The sequence below is a fragment of the Salvelinus alpinus genome, chromosome 17, assembly GCF_045679555.1.
Source record: "Salvelinus alpinus chromosome 17, SLU_Salpinus.1, whole genome shotgun sequence".
Classification (NCBI taxonomy): Eukaryota; Metazoa; Chordata; class Actinopteri; order Salmoniformes; family Salmonidae; genus Salvelinus; species Salvelinus alpinus.
In genome coordinates, this window is record NC_092102.1 from 26,554,421 (window position 1) to 26,570,792 (window position 16,372).

The window sequence follows — 16,372 nt, forward strand, 5'->3', positions numbered from 1 at the left end:
GAGTGGAGAACAGGAGGGCTTCTTAAAGAAAAACTAACAGGTCTGTGAGAGCCGGAATTCTTACTGGTTGGTAGGTGATCAAATACTTATGTCATGCAATAAAATGCAAATTAATTATTTAAAAATCATACAATGTGATTTTCTGGATTTTTGTTTTAGATTCCGTCTCTCACAGTTGAAGTGTACCTATGATAAAAATTACAGACCTCTACATGCTTTGTAAGTAGGAAAACCTGCAAAATCGGCAGTGTATCAAATACTTGTTCTCCCCACTGTATATATATATATATATATATATATATATATATATATATATACACACACACACACAAAAACACACACACACACACTACCGTTCAAAAGTTTGGAGTCACTTAGAAATGTCCTTGTTTTTGAAAGAAAAGCAAAAAATGTTGTCCATTTAAAATAACATCAAATTGATCAGAAATACAGTGTAGACATTGTTAATGTTGTAAATGACTATTGTAGCTGAAAACGTATGATTATAATGGAATATCTACATAGGCGTTGTAAGGTTCTTATTTTTAGAGTAAATAACTTGACGGACACTAGAAAAGCTTAACCAGGTGTAATTCTTCCCAAAGGGTCGATACAGCTGCATTCAGACATCACGTTTCCACCACTCCAATTTAGACACTCCTTCTCTCCAATCCTTATGTTTTATGGTCTGACAGGAAGACAAAGTAATAGAGTAATAAACCGTTCTGTCTCCCTTATGATGACCTGACCTCAACCCCCTTGATGTCTAATCCAAAACTCTCCACCCGTATCACCTATAGCACTCCCGTGAGCACACCTATAGCACTCCTTCTTCCCGTCCACCCAGCACATTCCTAAGCCATCTGTCTCCTACAGATAACCATTAACTTCTGATGTAACAACCATGCTCTATCACCCCGCAGATACTATAGTATTACTTCTGATCTATCATGTCTCTAGTATAGTAATGTTCAAAGTGTACGCTGTTGGATTCTGGGTAAAGAGGCCCATTATCAGCAACCATCACTCCTGTGTCCCAATGGCACGTTGTGTTAGCTAATCCAAGTTTATCATTTTAAAAGGCTAATTGATCATTAGAAAACCCTTTTGCAATAATGTTAGCACAGCTGAAAACTGCTGTTCTGATTAAAGAAACAATAAAACTGGCCTTTAGACTATTTGAGTATCTGGAGCGTCAGCATTTGTGGGTTCAATTACAGGCTCAAAATGGCCAGAAACAAAGAACTTTCTTCTGAACCTCGTCAGTCTATTCTTGTTCTGAGAAATTAAGGCTATTCCATGTGAGAAATTGCCAAGCGAGCCATTTAGCTCGTCTGGTCGGCTGCTGGGTTTCCCTTTGTATTCCTTGATAGTTTGCTAGCCCTGCCACATCCGACGAGCGTAAGACTAGCATCACTACTCTGGATGGTTCTGACCTAGAATACGTGGACAACTACAAATACCTAGGTGTCTGGCTAGGCTGTAAACTCTCCTTCCAGACTCATATCAAACATCTCCAATCAAATCTAGAATCGCCTTTCTATTTCGCAACAAAGCCTCCTTCACTCACGCCGCCAAACTTACCCTAGTAAAACTGACTATCCTACCAATCCTCAACTTTGGCGATGTCATCTACAAAATAGCTTCCAATACTCTACTCAGCAAACTGGATGCAGTCTATCACAGTGCCATCCGTTTTGTTACCAAACCCCTTATACCACCCACCACTGCGACCTGTATGCTCTAGTCGGCTGGCCCTCGCTACAGGTCATCTACAAGTCTATGCTAGGTAAAGCTCCGCCTTATCTCAGCTCACTGGTTACGATAACAAAACCCACCCGTAGCACGCGCTCCAGCAGGTATATCTCACTGGTCATCTCCAAAGCCAACAGCTCCTTTGGCCACCTTTCCTTCCAGTTTTCTGCTGCCAGTGACTGGAACGAATTGCAAAAATCGCTGAAGCTGGAGACTTACATTTCCCCCACTAACTTTAAGCATCAGCTATCTGAGCAGCTAACCGATCGCTGCAGCTGTACATAGTCCATCTGTAAATAGCCCACCCAATCTACCTACCTCATCCCCATATTGTTTTTATTTACTTTGCTGCTCTTTTGCACACCAATATCACTACTTACACACCATCATCTGCTCATCATCATCTGCTCATCTATCACTCCAGTGTTAATCTGCTAAATTGTAATTACTTTGCTACTATGGCCTATTTATTGCCATACCACCTCATGCCATTTGCACACACTGTATATAGACTTTCTTTTTTTCTATTGTGTTATTGACTGTATGCTTGTTTATTCCATGTAACTCTGTGTTGTTTCTGTCGCACTGCTTTGCTTTATCTTGGCCAGGTTTCAGTTGTAAATGAGAACTTGTTCTCAACTAGCTTACCTGGTTAAATAAAGGTTAAATAAATAAAAAACTTTGTAGCATTCGATCTTAGTCCGTTACTGATGCTTTGCCTGTTTGATGGCTCGTCGGAGGTCGTAGCGGGATTTCTTAAAAGCGTCCAGTTTAGTGTCCCACTCCTTGAAAGCGGCAGCTCTAGCCTTTAGTTCAGTGTGAATGCTGCCTGTAATCCATGGCTTCTGATTGGGATATGTATGTTCGGTTAATGTGGGGACGACATCATCGATGCACTTATTAATGAAGTATGACTATGTCCTTAAGTGCTGTGTGTGTGTGTGTGTGTGTGTGTGTGTGTGTACACGTACGTAAACTACTGTAGGTATGTGGGTGAACCTGTCCCTCTTTCCTGTCATGGCTGGTCTGGCCCTCTGCACGGCAACAGAGATCAGTTTCAACATGCTGGGCTTCTCCGCAGCCCTCTCCACCAACATCATGGACTGGTAGACACACACACACACACAGTAACACACACAGTAACACAATAGTACCCGCGTGCAGCCCTCTCCACCAACATCATGGACTGGTAGACACACACACACACACACACACAGTAGTACCCGCGTGCAGCCCTCTCCACCAACATCATGGACTGGTAGACACACACACACACACAGTAACACAGTAGTACCCGCGTGCAGCCCTCTCCACCAACATCATGGACTGGTAGACACACACACAGTAACACAGTAGTACCCGCGTGCAGCCCTCTCCACCAACATCATGGACTGGTAGACACACACACAGTAACACAGTAGTACCCGCGTGCAGCCCTCCACCAATATTATGGACTGGTAGACACATACACAGTAACACAATAGTACCAGCGTTGATAACTTTTCTCACATTTCACAGTTTTGTCTTTTCAAGGTAATGTAACACCACATGTTTTCATTGTTCTCTTCGTATTCCCTTTCAGTTTACAGAATGTTTTTTCAAAGAAGCTACTAAGTGGAGACACCTACAAATTCAGGTAAGTTGTTTTTAGTTCTTCCATATTTTAGTAAATGAATGTAGGCCTATTATGCCCAGTTTTATATCCTGTACTAGATTATAATACCTGTTTAATTGTATCATAGGAATACAAAAGCACAATACATCAGTGTATTAACAGATGTCTAAAGAATGTGAGGTGTTGAGGAATTTGATGTTGACTGTAGATTATAGTATCTGAAATCGGTACTGAATAAAATACTTGTTCCTGTGTCCTGTTTAGCCCTCCAGATCTGCAGTTCTACACCAGTGCAGCTGCAGTCATTATGCTCATACCTGCCTGGGTCTTCCTCATGGTCAGTCACATATACAGTACAGTGCCTTCAGAAAATATTCACATCCCTTGACTTTTGGTTGTTACAGCCGGAATTTAAAATGGATTACATTGAGATGTTGTGTCACTGCCCTACACACAATTACCCCATAATGTCAAAGTGGAATTTTGTTTTTAGAATTGTTTACAAATTAAATGAAAAGCTGAAATGTCTAGAGTGAATAAGCATTCAACCCCTTTGTGATGGCAAGCCTAAATAAATTCAGGAGTAAAAATGTGCTTAACAAGTCACATAATAAGTTGCATGCATGCACTCTGTGTTGCAATAAGTGTTTAACCTGATTTTTGAATGATTACCTCATCTCTGTACCCCACACATACAATTATCTGTAAACGCAGATTCAATCACAAAGACCAAGGAGGTTTTCCAATCCCTCGCAAAGAAAGGCACCTAATTTGTAGATGGGTACAAACATTTTAAAGCAGACATTGAATATCCCTTTGATCATGGTGAAGTTGTTAATTACACTTTTGATGGTGTATAAATACACCCTGTCACTACAAAGACACAGGCGTACTTCCTAACTCAGTTGCCAGAGAGGAAGGAAACCGCTCAGGGATTTCACGATGAGACCAATGGTGACTTTAAAACAGTTACAGAGTTTAATGGCTGTGATAGGAGAACAGTGAGGATAGATCAACAACATTGTAGTTACTCCACAATACTAACCTAAATGACAAAGTGAAAAGGAAGCTTGTACAGAATAAAAATATTACGATGATTATGATTATTATTTGACCATGCTTGTCACTTATGAACATTTTTGAACATCTTGGCATAGTTCTGTTATAATCTCCACCCGGCACAGCCAGAAGAGGACTGGCCACCCCTCATAGCCTGGTTCCTCTCTAGGTTTCTTCCTAGGTTTTGGCCTTTCTAGGGAGTTTTTCCTAGCCACCGTGCTTCTACACCTGCATTACTAGCTGTTTGGGGTTTTAGGCTGGGTGTCTGTACAGCACTTCGAGATATTAGCTGATGTACGAAGGGCTATATAAAATAAAATTGATTGATTGATTACAAAACATGCATCCTGTTTGCAAATAAAGCACTAAAGTAAAACTGAAAAAAAACGTGGCAAAGAAATTAACTTTGTGTAATCGCTGCCAAAGGTGACTCTAACATGTATTGACTCAGGGGTGTGAATACTTCAGTAAATTAGATATTTCATTTTCAATAAATCTGCTAAAATGTGTAAAAACATGTTTTCACTTTGTCATTATGGGTACTGTGTGTAGATGGGTGAGAAATTATATTTAATCCATTTTCATTTCAGGCTGTAACACAACAAAATGTGGAATAGGGGGTATGAATTCTTTCTGAAGGCACTGTACTATTGAGTATATTACATTTGTAAATGGCCTAATACAGAAGCTTGTCTGTTCTACGAAATATATTCCCAAATGTATTCACAAATATTTTATTTTCTCTGTTACGCTGTGTGCTCTGAACTGATGTGCATGATTGTTGCTGACTCCAATGTTCAGAAGAATAATTAGTCTATAATGCGCATCACCGCGCGGCGCTCAACTCAACAGTGGTGTGTAGCTGCTGGTAAAGCAATTCAAAGCCTTTACTTCATCACTCAGAATGCAACTTTCCAGTGCTACTATTTTTCCCATGTAGCCTGTTATTAAAACTAAATCAGACAACTCCATAGTAGAATAGTTGACCTATTTACCTGGTCAGCCTGTGTGTTCTATGTGAGAGAAATACTCCTCAAGGCGCATTCAATTTGCGAGAGCCATACGGAGGAAAACATGTATTTTGACAAGTGGTCAATGCACAACAATTCTTAATGCAATCGTGGGAAAACTTTTGAAGACAGTTTTGGCCATTGTTAAGTCAAGAGGGGATCCCGGTTTTCCATTGCTACTACATTTATTTCTAAACTCCTTCAATTGCACAAGTGGCATTGTTTTTACAAATGCAGTTACAACCAGTGTTTCAAGCATTGTTAGGTGTAGCTTGTGGTAGAAATTCTATTGGAAGAGAGACTGCAGATTCTTACAAACAACAAATTTATTATAAGATTTGCAAAAAATGAAGCAATCAACCATTACTAAGAATAGTTCAGAGTTGAATGCTCAACGATCTGAGTTGTCTCTCTCCTCTTATAGAAATTACATTCTTTAATCTTTATGACAGTTAGCAGATGTGCAGAAACAGGCCCTGGGAACAGAGTTTTAAAAAGTAATTTAGCTCTTCTGTGTAGATCAAGATCGCTAATATGGCCACCATTCTCTGTTCCTTCTGCCGATCATAAACACAGGTCGTTACATACTGCGGTCGCGTCCAAGTGGCTCATAAATCTTAGATTTATGACTACAGTACCAGTCAAAAGTTTGGACACACCTACTCATTCCAGGGTTTTTCTTTATTTTGAATATGATGTCTGGCAAGTTTCTTCGTCTTTTTACACCAATAACAAATTAACTATATACTGTACAACACAAAACCCTCAACACAGTTTTAGCGATTGCTTCATTGCGGCGTGATACAAAGTTGGACTATTTGTAAACATAAAACACAATATACTAACAATTTTAATATGTTACCTATTAGAATACACTGTCTTTGAATCTCGCAAGGATTATCCAACCCCAATATCAGCTCCAATTCTGTTGCCATTTAACATTATCCGGGTATTGTTACTGGTCCTATGGGTAGTAGTCTTATTGCTTTCGATTCTGTCCGTTTCCTCACTAAATATAATACTTTTCCTGTCGTAAATGTAGCCAATTTCAACTCTATTGCCTCTACACTCACTTTCGATGTGAATGGAACGGATTTCCACTGCTCATGGGCCACCTCCTAGGGGTTTGCGGGTCCCGCAGTTGTATCAGGTCTTGTTGGGGGTAGAGCTGCGGCTGGGGTGACAGCTTAGCGAGCTGCTGTCGGACAACCAGGGCTGGTGCAGTGGATACGGGTATAATAGGGGGGTGGAAAGTCATTATCATCAACATCCCTGTTTCTTCTTATTACTTTCTTTCACCAATATTCCTTTAACCCTCCCTGTCTGTGTTTCGGCTTCCCTCTCCCACTTTCTAAACTTGCCCCAATCTATTCGACATTTCTTGCCTTTCTTGGTTTCCTCAAACTTCTCTAACTTCTTTCTACATTCTGCTAATAAAACTTCACTCAATGTGCCTTTTAATGGAAAATATGCTACTTTGTGCCAGAGCGGTACCTGTGTCCCTGCCCCATTTAGCTGCCAGTACCTTCACCGGTCCAATCAACGGATCGGGCAGACAAGGTTCTCCCTTACTGCTTTTGGCTTCCATTGTGTCCAAACAAAACCCTGTCCAAACACACACACTCAGACACACACACACACAAAGCGATAGTGTTTAATTAGGAACGTCTCCCTTTCTTATAATTCAAATGATATACTACCGTTCAACAGTATGGGGTCACTTAGAAATGTCCTTGTTTCCCATTGAAACATACATGAAATGAGTTGCAAAATGAATAGGAAATATAGGCAAGATGTTGACAAGGTTATAAATAATAATTTTTAATTTAAATAATAATTGTGTCCTTCAAACTTTGCTTTCGTCAAAGAATCCTCCATTTGCAGCAATTACAGCCTTGCAGACCTTTGGCATTCTAGTTGTAAATTTGTTGAGGTAATCTGAAGAGATTTCACCCCATGCTTCCTGAAGCACCTCCCACAAATTGGATTGGCTTGATGGCACTTCTTACGTACCATACGCTCAAGCTGCTCCCACAACAGCTCAATAGGGTTGAGATCCGGTGACTGTGCTGGCCACTCCATTATAGACAGAATACCAGCTGACTGCTTCTTCCCTAAATAGTTCTTGCATAGTTTGGAGCTGTGCTTTGGGTCATTGTTCTGTTGTAGGAGGGAATTGGCTCCAATTAAGCGGCGTCCACAGGGTATGGCATGGCGTTGCAAAATGGAGTGATAGCCTTCCTTCAAGATTCCTTATACCCTGTACGAATCTCCCACTTTACCACCACCAAAGCACGCCCAGACCATCACATTGCCTCCACCATGCTTGACAGATGGCGTCAAGCACTCCTCCAGCATATTTTCATTTTTTCTGTCTCACAAATGTTCTTCTTTGTGATCCAATCACCTCAAACTTAGATTCGTCTGTCTATAACACTTTTTTCTAATCTTCCTCTGTCCATTGTCTGTGTTCTTTTGCCCATCTTAATCTTTTATTTTTATTGGCCAGTCTGAGATATGGTTTTGTCTTTGCAACTCTGTCTAGAAGGCCAACATCCCGGAGTCGCCTCTTCACTGTTGACGTTGAGGCTGGTGTTTTGTGGGTACTATTTAATAGCACAGGATGTGCTACCTGTCCCAGACCTGCTGTTTTCAACTCTCTAGAGACAGCAGGAGCGGTAGAGATACTCTTAATGATCGGCTATGAAAAGCCAACTGACATTTACTCCTGAGGTGCTGACTTGTTGCACCCTCGACAACTACTGTGATTATTATTATTTGACCATGCTGGTCATTTATGAACATTTGAACATCTTGGCCATGTTCTGTTATAATCTCCACCCGGCACAGCCAGAAGAGGACTGGCCACCCCTCATAGCCTGGTTCCTCTCTGTTTCTTCCTAGGTTTTGGCCTTTCTAGGGAGTTTTTCCTAGCCACTGTGCTTCTACACCTGCATTGCTTGCTGTTTGGGGTTTTAGGCTGGGTTTCTGTACAGCACTTTGAGATATCAGCTGATATAAGAAGGGCTATATAAATACATTTGATGTAATGAAGCTGCCAGTTAAGGTGTCTGTTTCTCAAACTAGACACTCTAATGTACTTGTCCTCTTGCTCAGTTGGCCACTGGGGCCTACCACTCCTCTTTCTATACTGGTTAGAGCTAGTTTGCGCTGTTCTGTGAAGGGAGTAGTACGCAGCCTTGTACGAGATCTTCAGTTACTTGTCAATTTCTCGCATGGAATAGACTTCATTTCTCAGAACAAGAATAGACTGACGAGTTTCAGAAGAAAGTTATTTGTTTCTGGCCATTTTGAGCCTGTAATTGAACCCTCAAATGCTGACGCTCCAGATACTCAACTAGTCTAAAGAAGGCCAGTTTTATTGCTTCTTTAAAAAGTTTTCAGCTGTGCTAGCATAATTGCAAAAGGGTTTTCTAATGATCAATTAGCCTTATAAAGTGATAAACTTGGATTAGCTAACACAACGTGCCATTGGAACACAGGAGTGATGGTTGCTGATAATGGGCCATTTCCAGCTTTATAGTCATTTACAACATTAACAATGTCTACACTGTATTTCTGATAAATGTTATGTTATTTTAATAGACAAAAAATTTGCTTTTCTTTCAAAAACAAGGACATTTCTAAGTGACCCCAAACTTTTGGTCAAAAGTTTTAGACCACCTACTCATTCCAGGGTTTTTCTTTATTTTTACTATTTTCTACATTGTAGCATTATAGTGAAGACATCAGAATTATGAAATAACACATATGGAATCATGTATTAACCAAAAAAGTGTTAAACAAATTAAAATACATTTAAGGTTCAAATAGCTACTCTTTGCCTTAAGTGTACCCCTGTCACTGACCATGATACTACTAAGTTATACTAAGCTATATAGAATTGTTTTAAGAAGGTAATACCAAGGATAATTTAGCTATTTGATTTAGAATTTTAAGACCCCTTGAAGTATCAAAAAAAAAATGAAAAGGTGATTTGAGGATAAATACATTTAGGCTTTACTGCTATTAGCCCATACACACGCTTTGAATAACAGATGGACCCCCCCAACAATCTAAAGAAAGTTTGTTCTGAAGTGTCTGTCCTATATCTGAGAGATGTAAAGAAGATCAGGATACATTTTTTATTTAACCCCTTATTTTTGGCACGAAAGAGTATACTTCCATTTTTTTTTAAATCAACTGGTGCTGGGGTACCTTCAGATGAGTCTTGTGAGGCCTGTGGGTATCCTAGAGCAAAACAAGTGATATGTTCGTGAGAGTCTCACCATCATATTAGTGTGTAGCCCAAACTGTTCGGACGCTAGATAGATCGGCTGTACCCACTTTAGAGCAAAACTGAGAACAACCATTGTGTTTGAGAGAGTCTAATTTTCCCATAGAGAGGTCATAATAGTTTGTAGGCCAAACCGATCGGATGCTACAGACGGTTTTGTGAGAAGGCCGATTTTTGGGAAGTCTCATCTAGCTCTGTCACCTTTCACCGCAGATGCTGAAGTGCAAAAAAACATATCTCTATCTTAAACTGACAGATTTTATGGTTATTTTTTTCATTTGTATTATTATGCTAATTAATTTTTAGCGGGAGCGTGGACATCGACTAGGGGTTAAATGGGCAATGGTGTCTTAAATGGCCAATGACATAGGCCTACTTTATAATAAAAACCAAACAAATATAGTGAATAATTAATTCAGAATTATATTATAACAATTATTAATAATAACAATCAGGATATCCAATTGTATTGGTCACATACACATGTTCAGCAGATGTTATTGCGGGTGTAGCGAAATGCTTGCGTTTCTAATTCCAACAGTGCAGTAATATCTAACAATTTCACAACAATACACACAAATCTAAAGTAAAGGAATGGAATTAAGAATATATAAATATTTGAATGAGCAATGTCAGAGCAGCATAGACTAAGATACAGTGTATAAACATGTGAGTTGAGTAATGCAAAATATGTAACCATTATTAAAGTGACTAGTGTTCCATTATAAAAGTGGCCAGTGACTTCAAGTCTATGTATATAGGGCAGCAGCCTCTAAGGTGCTAGTGATGGCTATTTAACAGTCTGATGGCCTTGAGATAGAAGTTGTTTCTCAAAAAACAAAATACTGCATAGTTGCCTAGAAGCACAGCTGCCCTACATTTTCATGTGAAGTTGTGTCCAATGGAGTAAATGCAGATGGACAAACCCCATGCTTCAGCCTATGTACATGTTTTATAGCCACTATGCTGCATCAGTTGGGCTACAGGTGATAATTGGTGACGGGGGGAAAAAATGGATAGTTACATATTGCAATATTTTAAAAGTGTGCTGTACCTGCGCCATCTTCTTTTGAAATGGTGAACCAACATGTTTTCCGTGCTTTTACTTCCCTGACTATTGCTCTCATTTATCTCTCTGCAGCAGACATATATTGAGCAATATGTTTGGAACATCAAATCTTAATAAAATTGCAGTATCGAACCGCAATACATATAGAATCGTGAGAATCGCAATATATATAGTGCCTTGCAAAAAAATTCAGACCCCTTGTTTTTTTTCACATTTTGTGTTACAAAGTAGTATTAAAATGGATTTTGTAATTTTTTGTCAACAATATTCACAATACTCTGTCAAACAAAACATAAATACAAAAATGCATAACTAAAATATATATATTGCAAAAGTATTCAGCCCCTTTGTTTAAGCAAGCCGAAATTAGTTCAGGAGTAAAAAGTTACATGGACTCACTCTTAGGGTTTGACATGATTTTTAAATGACTAACCCTTCCTCTGTCCACAATACATTTCAAGCATAGATTCAACTACAAAGACCAGGGAGCTTTTCGAAAGCTTCAAAGAAGAACAGTGATGTGTAACAATAACACAATTGAATATCGCTTTAAGCATGGTCAAGGTAATAATCATGCTGTGAATGATGTATTAAACTACCCAGACGGAGTGAAAAGAACACAAATGTACAGAATAAAAATTATCCAAAACATGCATTTTGCGACAAGGCAATACTGTAATACTGGAGGGGGAAAAAATGACAAAGGAATAAACTTTGGTCTAAATGCACTAGCACTATGTTTGACACAGCTTTACACTAGGCACTGGGAGAAGAATTCACCTTTCAGCAGGACAATATCCTACAACACAAGGCCAAATCTACACTGGAGTAGCTTACCAAGAAGACGGTAAATTTTCCTAAGTGGCCAAGTTAGTATTTCAAGCAGATTTTAGTAAAAACTATGGCAATACTTTTATGTCTAGCCATGATCCCCATCATCTTGACACAGCTTGAAAAATGTTAAAAAGAATAATAGGCAAATCTTGCACAATCCAGAATTCGTTCTTAACTGACTTGCCTAGTTAAATATTTTTTTGTGGTAATTGAGAACACACATATAGGCACACTTGATCTCGCATGCCCAACAAAAGATAAGAAAGGTAGGCTACTGAACATAAATCAGCAAAAAGTAGGTTATTAGTGTTTGTGACTATTACGTTTAATACAATAGATAAGGAATAGCCTACAAAACAAAGAAACGTTTTGAAATAATCTGGCATAAATTTGATAGAAGCGGGACAATTTGCAGGCAGACGTGTTATCAATATTTATTTTCCAGTCAATCCTGGAGTCTAAATTATAGCCTATTATGTTTAGGAAGTTCAGGTCCATGGGAAAACTACTGTGCTCTCTACCCTGGAGTATATTGTGTAGCCTAGTGTGTACCGGTCTCCATTTGTTTTGAATATACACTGAACAAAAATATAAACGCAACATACAACAGTTTCAAAGATTTTACTGAGTTACAGTTCATATAAGGAAATCAGTCAATTTAAATAAATTCATTAGGCCTTAATCTATGGATTTCACATGACTGGGAATACAGATATGCATCTGTTGGTCACAGATACCTTAAAAAAAAGTAAGGGTGTGGATCAGAAAACCAGTCAGTTATCTGGTGTGACCCATTTGCCTCATGCAGCGCGACACATCTCATTTGCATAGATTTGATCAGCCTGTTGATTGTGGCCTGTGGAATGTTGTTCCATTCCTCTTCAATAGCTGTGAGAAGTTGCTGGATATTGGTGGGAACTGGAACACACAGTCGTACACATCAATCCAAAGCATCCCAAACATGCTCAATAGGTGACATGTCTGGTGAACATGCAGGCCATGGAAGAACTGGGACATTTTCAGCTTCTAGGAATTGTGTACAGATCCTTCTGACATGGGGCCATGCATTATCATGCTGAAACATGAGGTGATGGCAGTGGATGAATGGCACGACAATGGGCCTCAGGATCTCGTCACGGTATCTTTGTGCATTCAAATTGCCATTGATAAAATGTAAATGTGTTTGTTGTCCTTAGCTTATGCCTGTCCATACAATAACCCCACCGCCACCATGGGGTACTCTGTTCACAACGTTGACATAACGTTGACATCAGCAAACCTCTCCCACACAACGCCATACACGCTGTCTGCCATCTGCCCGGTACAGTTGAAACTGGGATTCATCCGTGAAGAGCACACTTCTCCAGCGTGCCAGTGGCCATCTGCATTGCTTGCTGTTTGGGGCTTTTGGCTGGGTTTCTGTATAGCACTTTGTGACATCGGCTGATGTAAAAAGGGCTTTATCAATACATTTGATCGAAGGTGAGCATTTTCCCATTGAAGTCAATAACCAAGCCGAACTGCAGTTAAGTCAAGACCCTGGTGAGGACAATGAGCACGCTTCCCTGAGACGGTTTCTGACAGTTTGTGCAGAAATACTTTAGTTGTGCAAATCCAGTTTCATCAGCTGTCCAGGTGGCTGGTCTCAGACTATCCCGCAGGTGAAGAAGCTGGATGTGGAGGTCCTGGGCTGGCGTGGTTACATGTAGTCAGCATGCCAATTGCAAGCTCCCTCAACTTGAGACATCTGTGGCATTGTTTTGCACATTTTAAAGGGGCCTTTTCTAGTCCCCAGCACAAGGTGCACCTAATGATCATACTGTTTAATCAGTTTTTTTATATGCCACACCTGTCAGATGGATGGATTATCTTGGCAAAGGAGAAATGCTCATTAACAGGGATGTAAATTAATTTGTGCACAACATTTTAGAGAAATAAGCTTTTTGTGCGTATGGCACATTTCTGTGATCTTTTATTTCAGCTCATGAAACATGGGACCAACACTTTACAAATTGCGTTTATATTTTTGTTCAGTGTAGTACTGTGTTGTGCAGCTAAAGCTACTGATGGCAGATACAAATTTTTAAATACTATTACTATCATAATGATCGCCAAAACACTGGTATTATGTTGACAAATTGTTGCTTTAAAAACAAGCAATGAAAATTGCACTGAGTGTGCCAGCCTTTTTAAGTTGGAATGAAAGTGGTAAGTTAGCAACTTACCTGATATTTGGTTTTGGGGAGTCCCAACAAGTGAAGATGTTCTCCCATGCTCCTTTGTGTTTCCAGGACATTTCAGTGATTGGGAAGAGTGGGCGTTCGTTCAGCTGGAGTCCAGACATCGTTCTGCTGCTACTGTTTGATGGGGCCCTGTTCCACCTGCAGAGTGTCACCGCCTACGCCCTCATGGGACGCATCTCTCCCGTCACCTTTAGGTAGGAGTCTGATACACACAGGCAGGGGGCATCTCAATACAGTTAACCATCATTCCCATCAGTTATTTTACCTCAGTATAGATGAAGGAAAGTAGATAAGGATAGAGAGACACGTGAATTTATTGAGATGTCCCCCCACCCACTCACTTTCAGGTGGGACTATTGCACTTTCAGGTAGCACTATTATCCTTGACAGTCATTGCATTTAGACAGGCAGGCAGTCTGTCACAGACAGAAGCCACATTCAATAAATATTTAGTGCGGCCTGCAGCAGCGTCTAACACCCTCCCTTTGCCTCCACAGTGTAGCCAGCACAGTGAAGCATGCCCTGTCTGTCTGGCTGAGCATCATCTTGTTCAGTAACCACATCACGGTGCTCAGCGCTGCCGGCACGGCCCTGGTGTTTGTGGGCGTGCTGCTGTACAACAAGGCCAAGCAGTTTCAGAGACACACCTTAAAGGCCCTGGCCCACGCCCAGGCTCAGGGCCACAACTACAAACCACTACTGCAGGATCACAAGCTCAAAGCATCGGACCGATAGACTCCTCAGGAGACCAAGGGGGGAGAGACCAAAGAGGTCTCTTCTCTCTAACTTTGATCATGTAGAACCTGATACGCAGACGATTTGACTAGACCATGTTTTGACTCGCGCCAGCATTATGACGAATGAGGGAAGTCAGCGGTCATCATAGCACGGTAGAAGGATCTGTCACTCAAGTGAGGTTTCGTTCAGTAGAAATTGTCCATTTGAGAGGCTAGTTTCTCTTGAGGTTTCATTCGGCCTCACTGATGCATTCTCTGATACCTATGTGAACTTGTCTTAGTGTGTGGTCTGACCGCGGCCCACTGGTGCAGGTGTGAGCAAACGTTTTGGCTTGAGGGCCACATCCGGATTTCTAAATTGAACGGGGGACACACAGATTTATTTTTGACTGATATGTTTGTCAAAATCTATTTTGGGGCCAGAAACATTCCAGTTGTTTTTAAATATATAGGTCCATTTATATTTCGACATACTTTCTATCTAGTTTTAGACGTTCAAGTGTGGCCTGGAGTGTTTAAAAAATAAAAAACCCAAAACAATTTCCCCCCTCCCCAAAAAACGACTTATTTTAATTTGTTTATTTTTACCTCCTATGGGTCGGATTGAATGGGCCGGATCCAGCCAGGCCGTAGTTTGCCCACCCCTGGGGCCTCATTTATCAAAGTTGCATGCGCACAAAAAAAGACTAAATTTTCCTGCGCCAGTTAGGCCTCAAAGTTTGGTGTTTATCCATTTTGAACTTGACGGGAAAGTGTGAGTATCTCCACGCAAATCTCAGGCCAAGCGTACACACTACTTCTAGTGGTTGATCAACTATATTGCAAGCAAATATTGTTATTTCTTTCTCGTCTGAGTGTGCCAGAGCGAAGAATAACTGATGAATTTACGAACACTCGACACCCGTTGAATATGGCCGGTGTCAGCAAAAAAACGTAATTAAATTGTTGCCAGCAGTACAGTTACAGTCACCAACCCTCTGGATAACATAAAAAGAGCCTAACCAGCTCTGCTAGGACCAGTAAAATGGTCAGAGTGAGGTGTTCTATAATTTGTGTCTGGAAGTAGCTAGCAAGCTAGCCAACTTTAGCCAGTTAGCTTGGGTGCTTGACTGCCATTGTGTGGTCAGAACGCTCGGATCAACCCTACTGCTTGGCCAGAACATCCAGTGTGCACTCTGAGAGCGAAACACTCTGAATTTACGAACGGACAATCTGACAACTCTCTGAATTTACGATCACCCTCTGAGCACCCCCTCTGAGCTCCCCCTCTGATACTCTAGATTGAATTTTTGAACACACCCTTAATCCCCGAGCATACACCAAGGCAGAAGATAGAAACACAAACATGTATTTATAAACAAAATATTGAACAACAATTTGTATTTTTCATGGAAGCGTGGGCTATAGTAAGCATTTAATTTTAAATTGTTCAATAGACAATAAATCTTGCAGAATGTGCGACTAGTGTTTGGCACTCGCTATAGGCGGTATGCATTTTTTGTGAAGAAATGTCACTACAAAAGATTAAAACATTCTGCCCACACCTCTACAGAAATGTGATCACATTTGCCATTGCACTTTCTTTTGCAACTTTTGCAACTAACTATGGCCCAGTTCCAACATCTCCAAATCAAACAGCAAATGAAGGTGTTGTTGTTACCATAAGTGAATCAATAAGTTTTACAGGCAGGGTTGATCACGAACGCACAAATATAGTGTATTAATGAAAACATGATTATGTTCCATGCCACAT

The 16,372-nt window shown here is 40.4% G+C and overlaps 1 protein-coding gene across 1 annotated transcript in view; it reads left to right on the forward strand.

The window, feature by feature from the left end:
* LOC139542595 (solute carrier family 35 member E2A-like) overlaps positions 1–15,179 on the forward strand; it is a 35,107-nt gene extending 19,928 nt beyond the window's left edge. The window contains exons 5-9 of the mRNA XM_071348209.1: positions 2,741–2,861; positions 3,338–3,391; positions 3,635–3,707; positions 13,931–14,076; positions 14,380–15,179. Of these exons, the coding sequence (XP_071204310.1) occupies positions 2,741–2,861; positions 3,338–3,391; positions 3,635–3,707; positions 13,931–14,076; positions 14,380–14,617 (632 nt within the window). The 3' untranslated portion in view covers positions 14,618–15,179. The remainder of the gene's footprint in view (positions 1–2,740; positions 2,862–3,337; positions 3,392–3,634; positions 3,708–13,930; positions 14,077–14,379) is intronic.
* Positions 15,180–16,372: the final 1,193 nt, after the last annotated feature.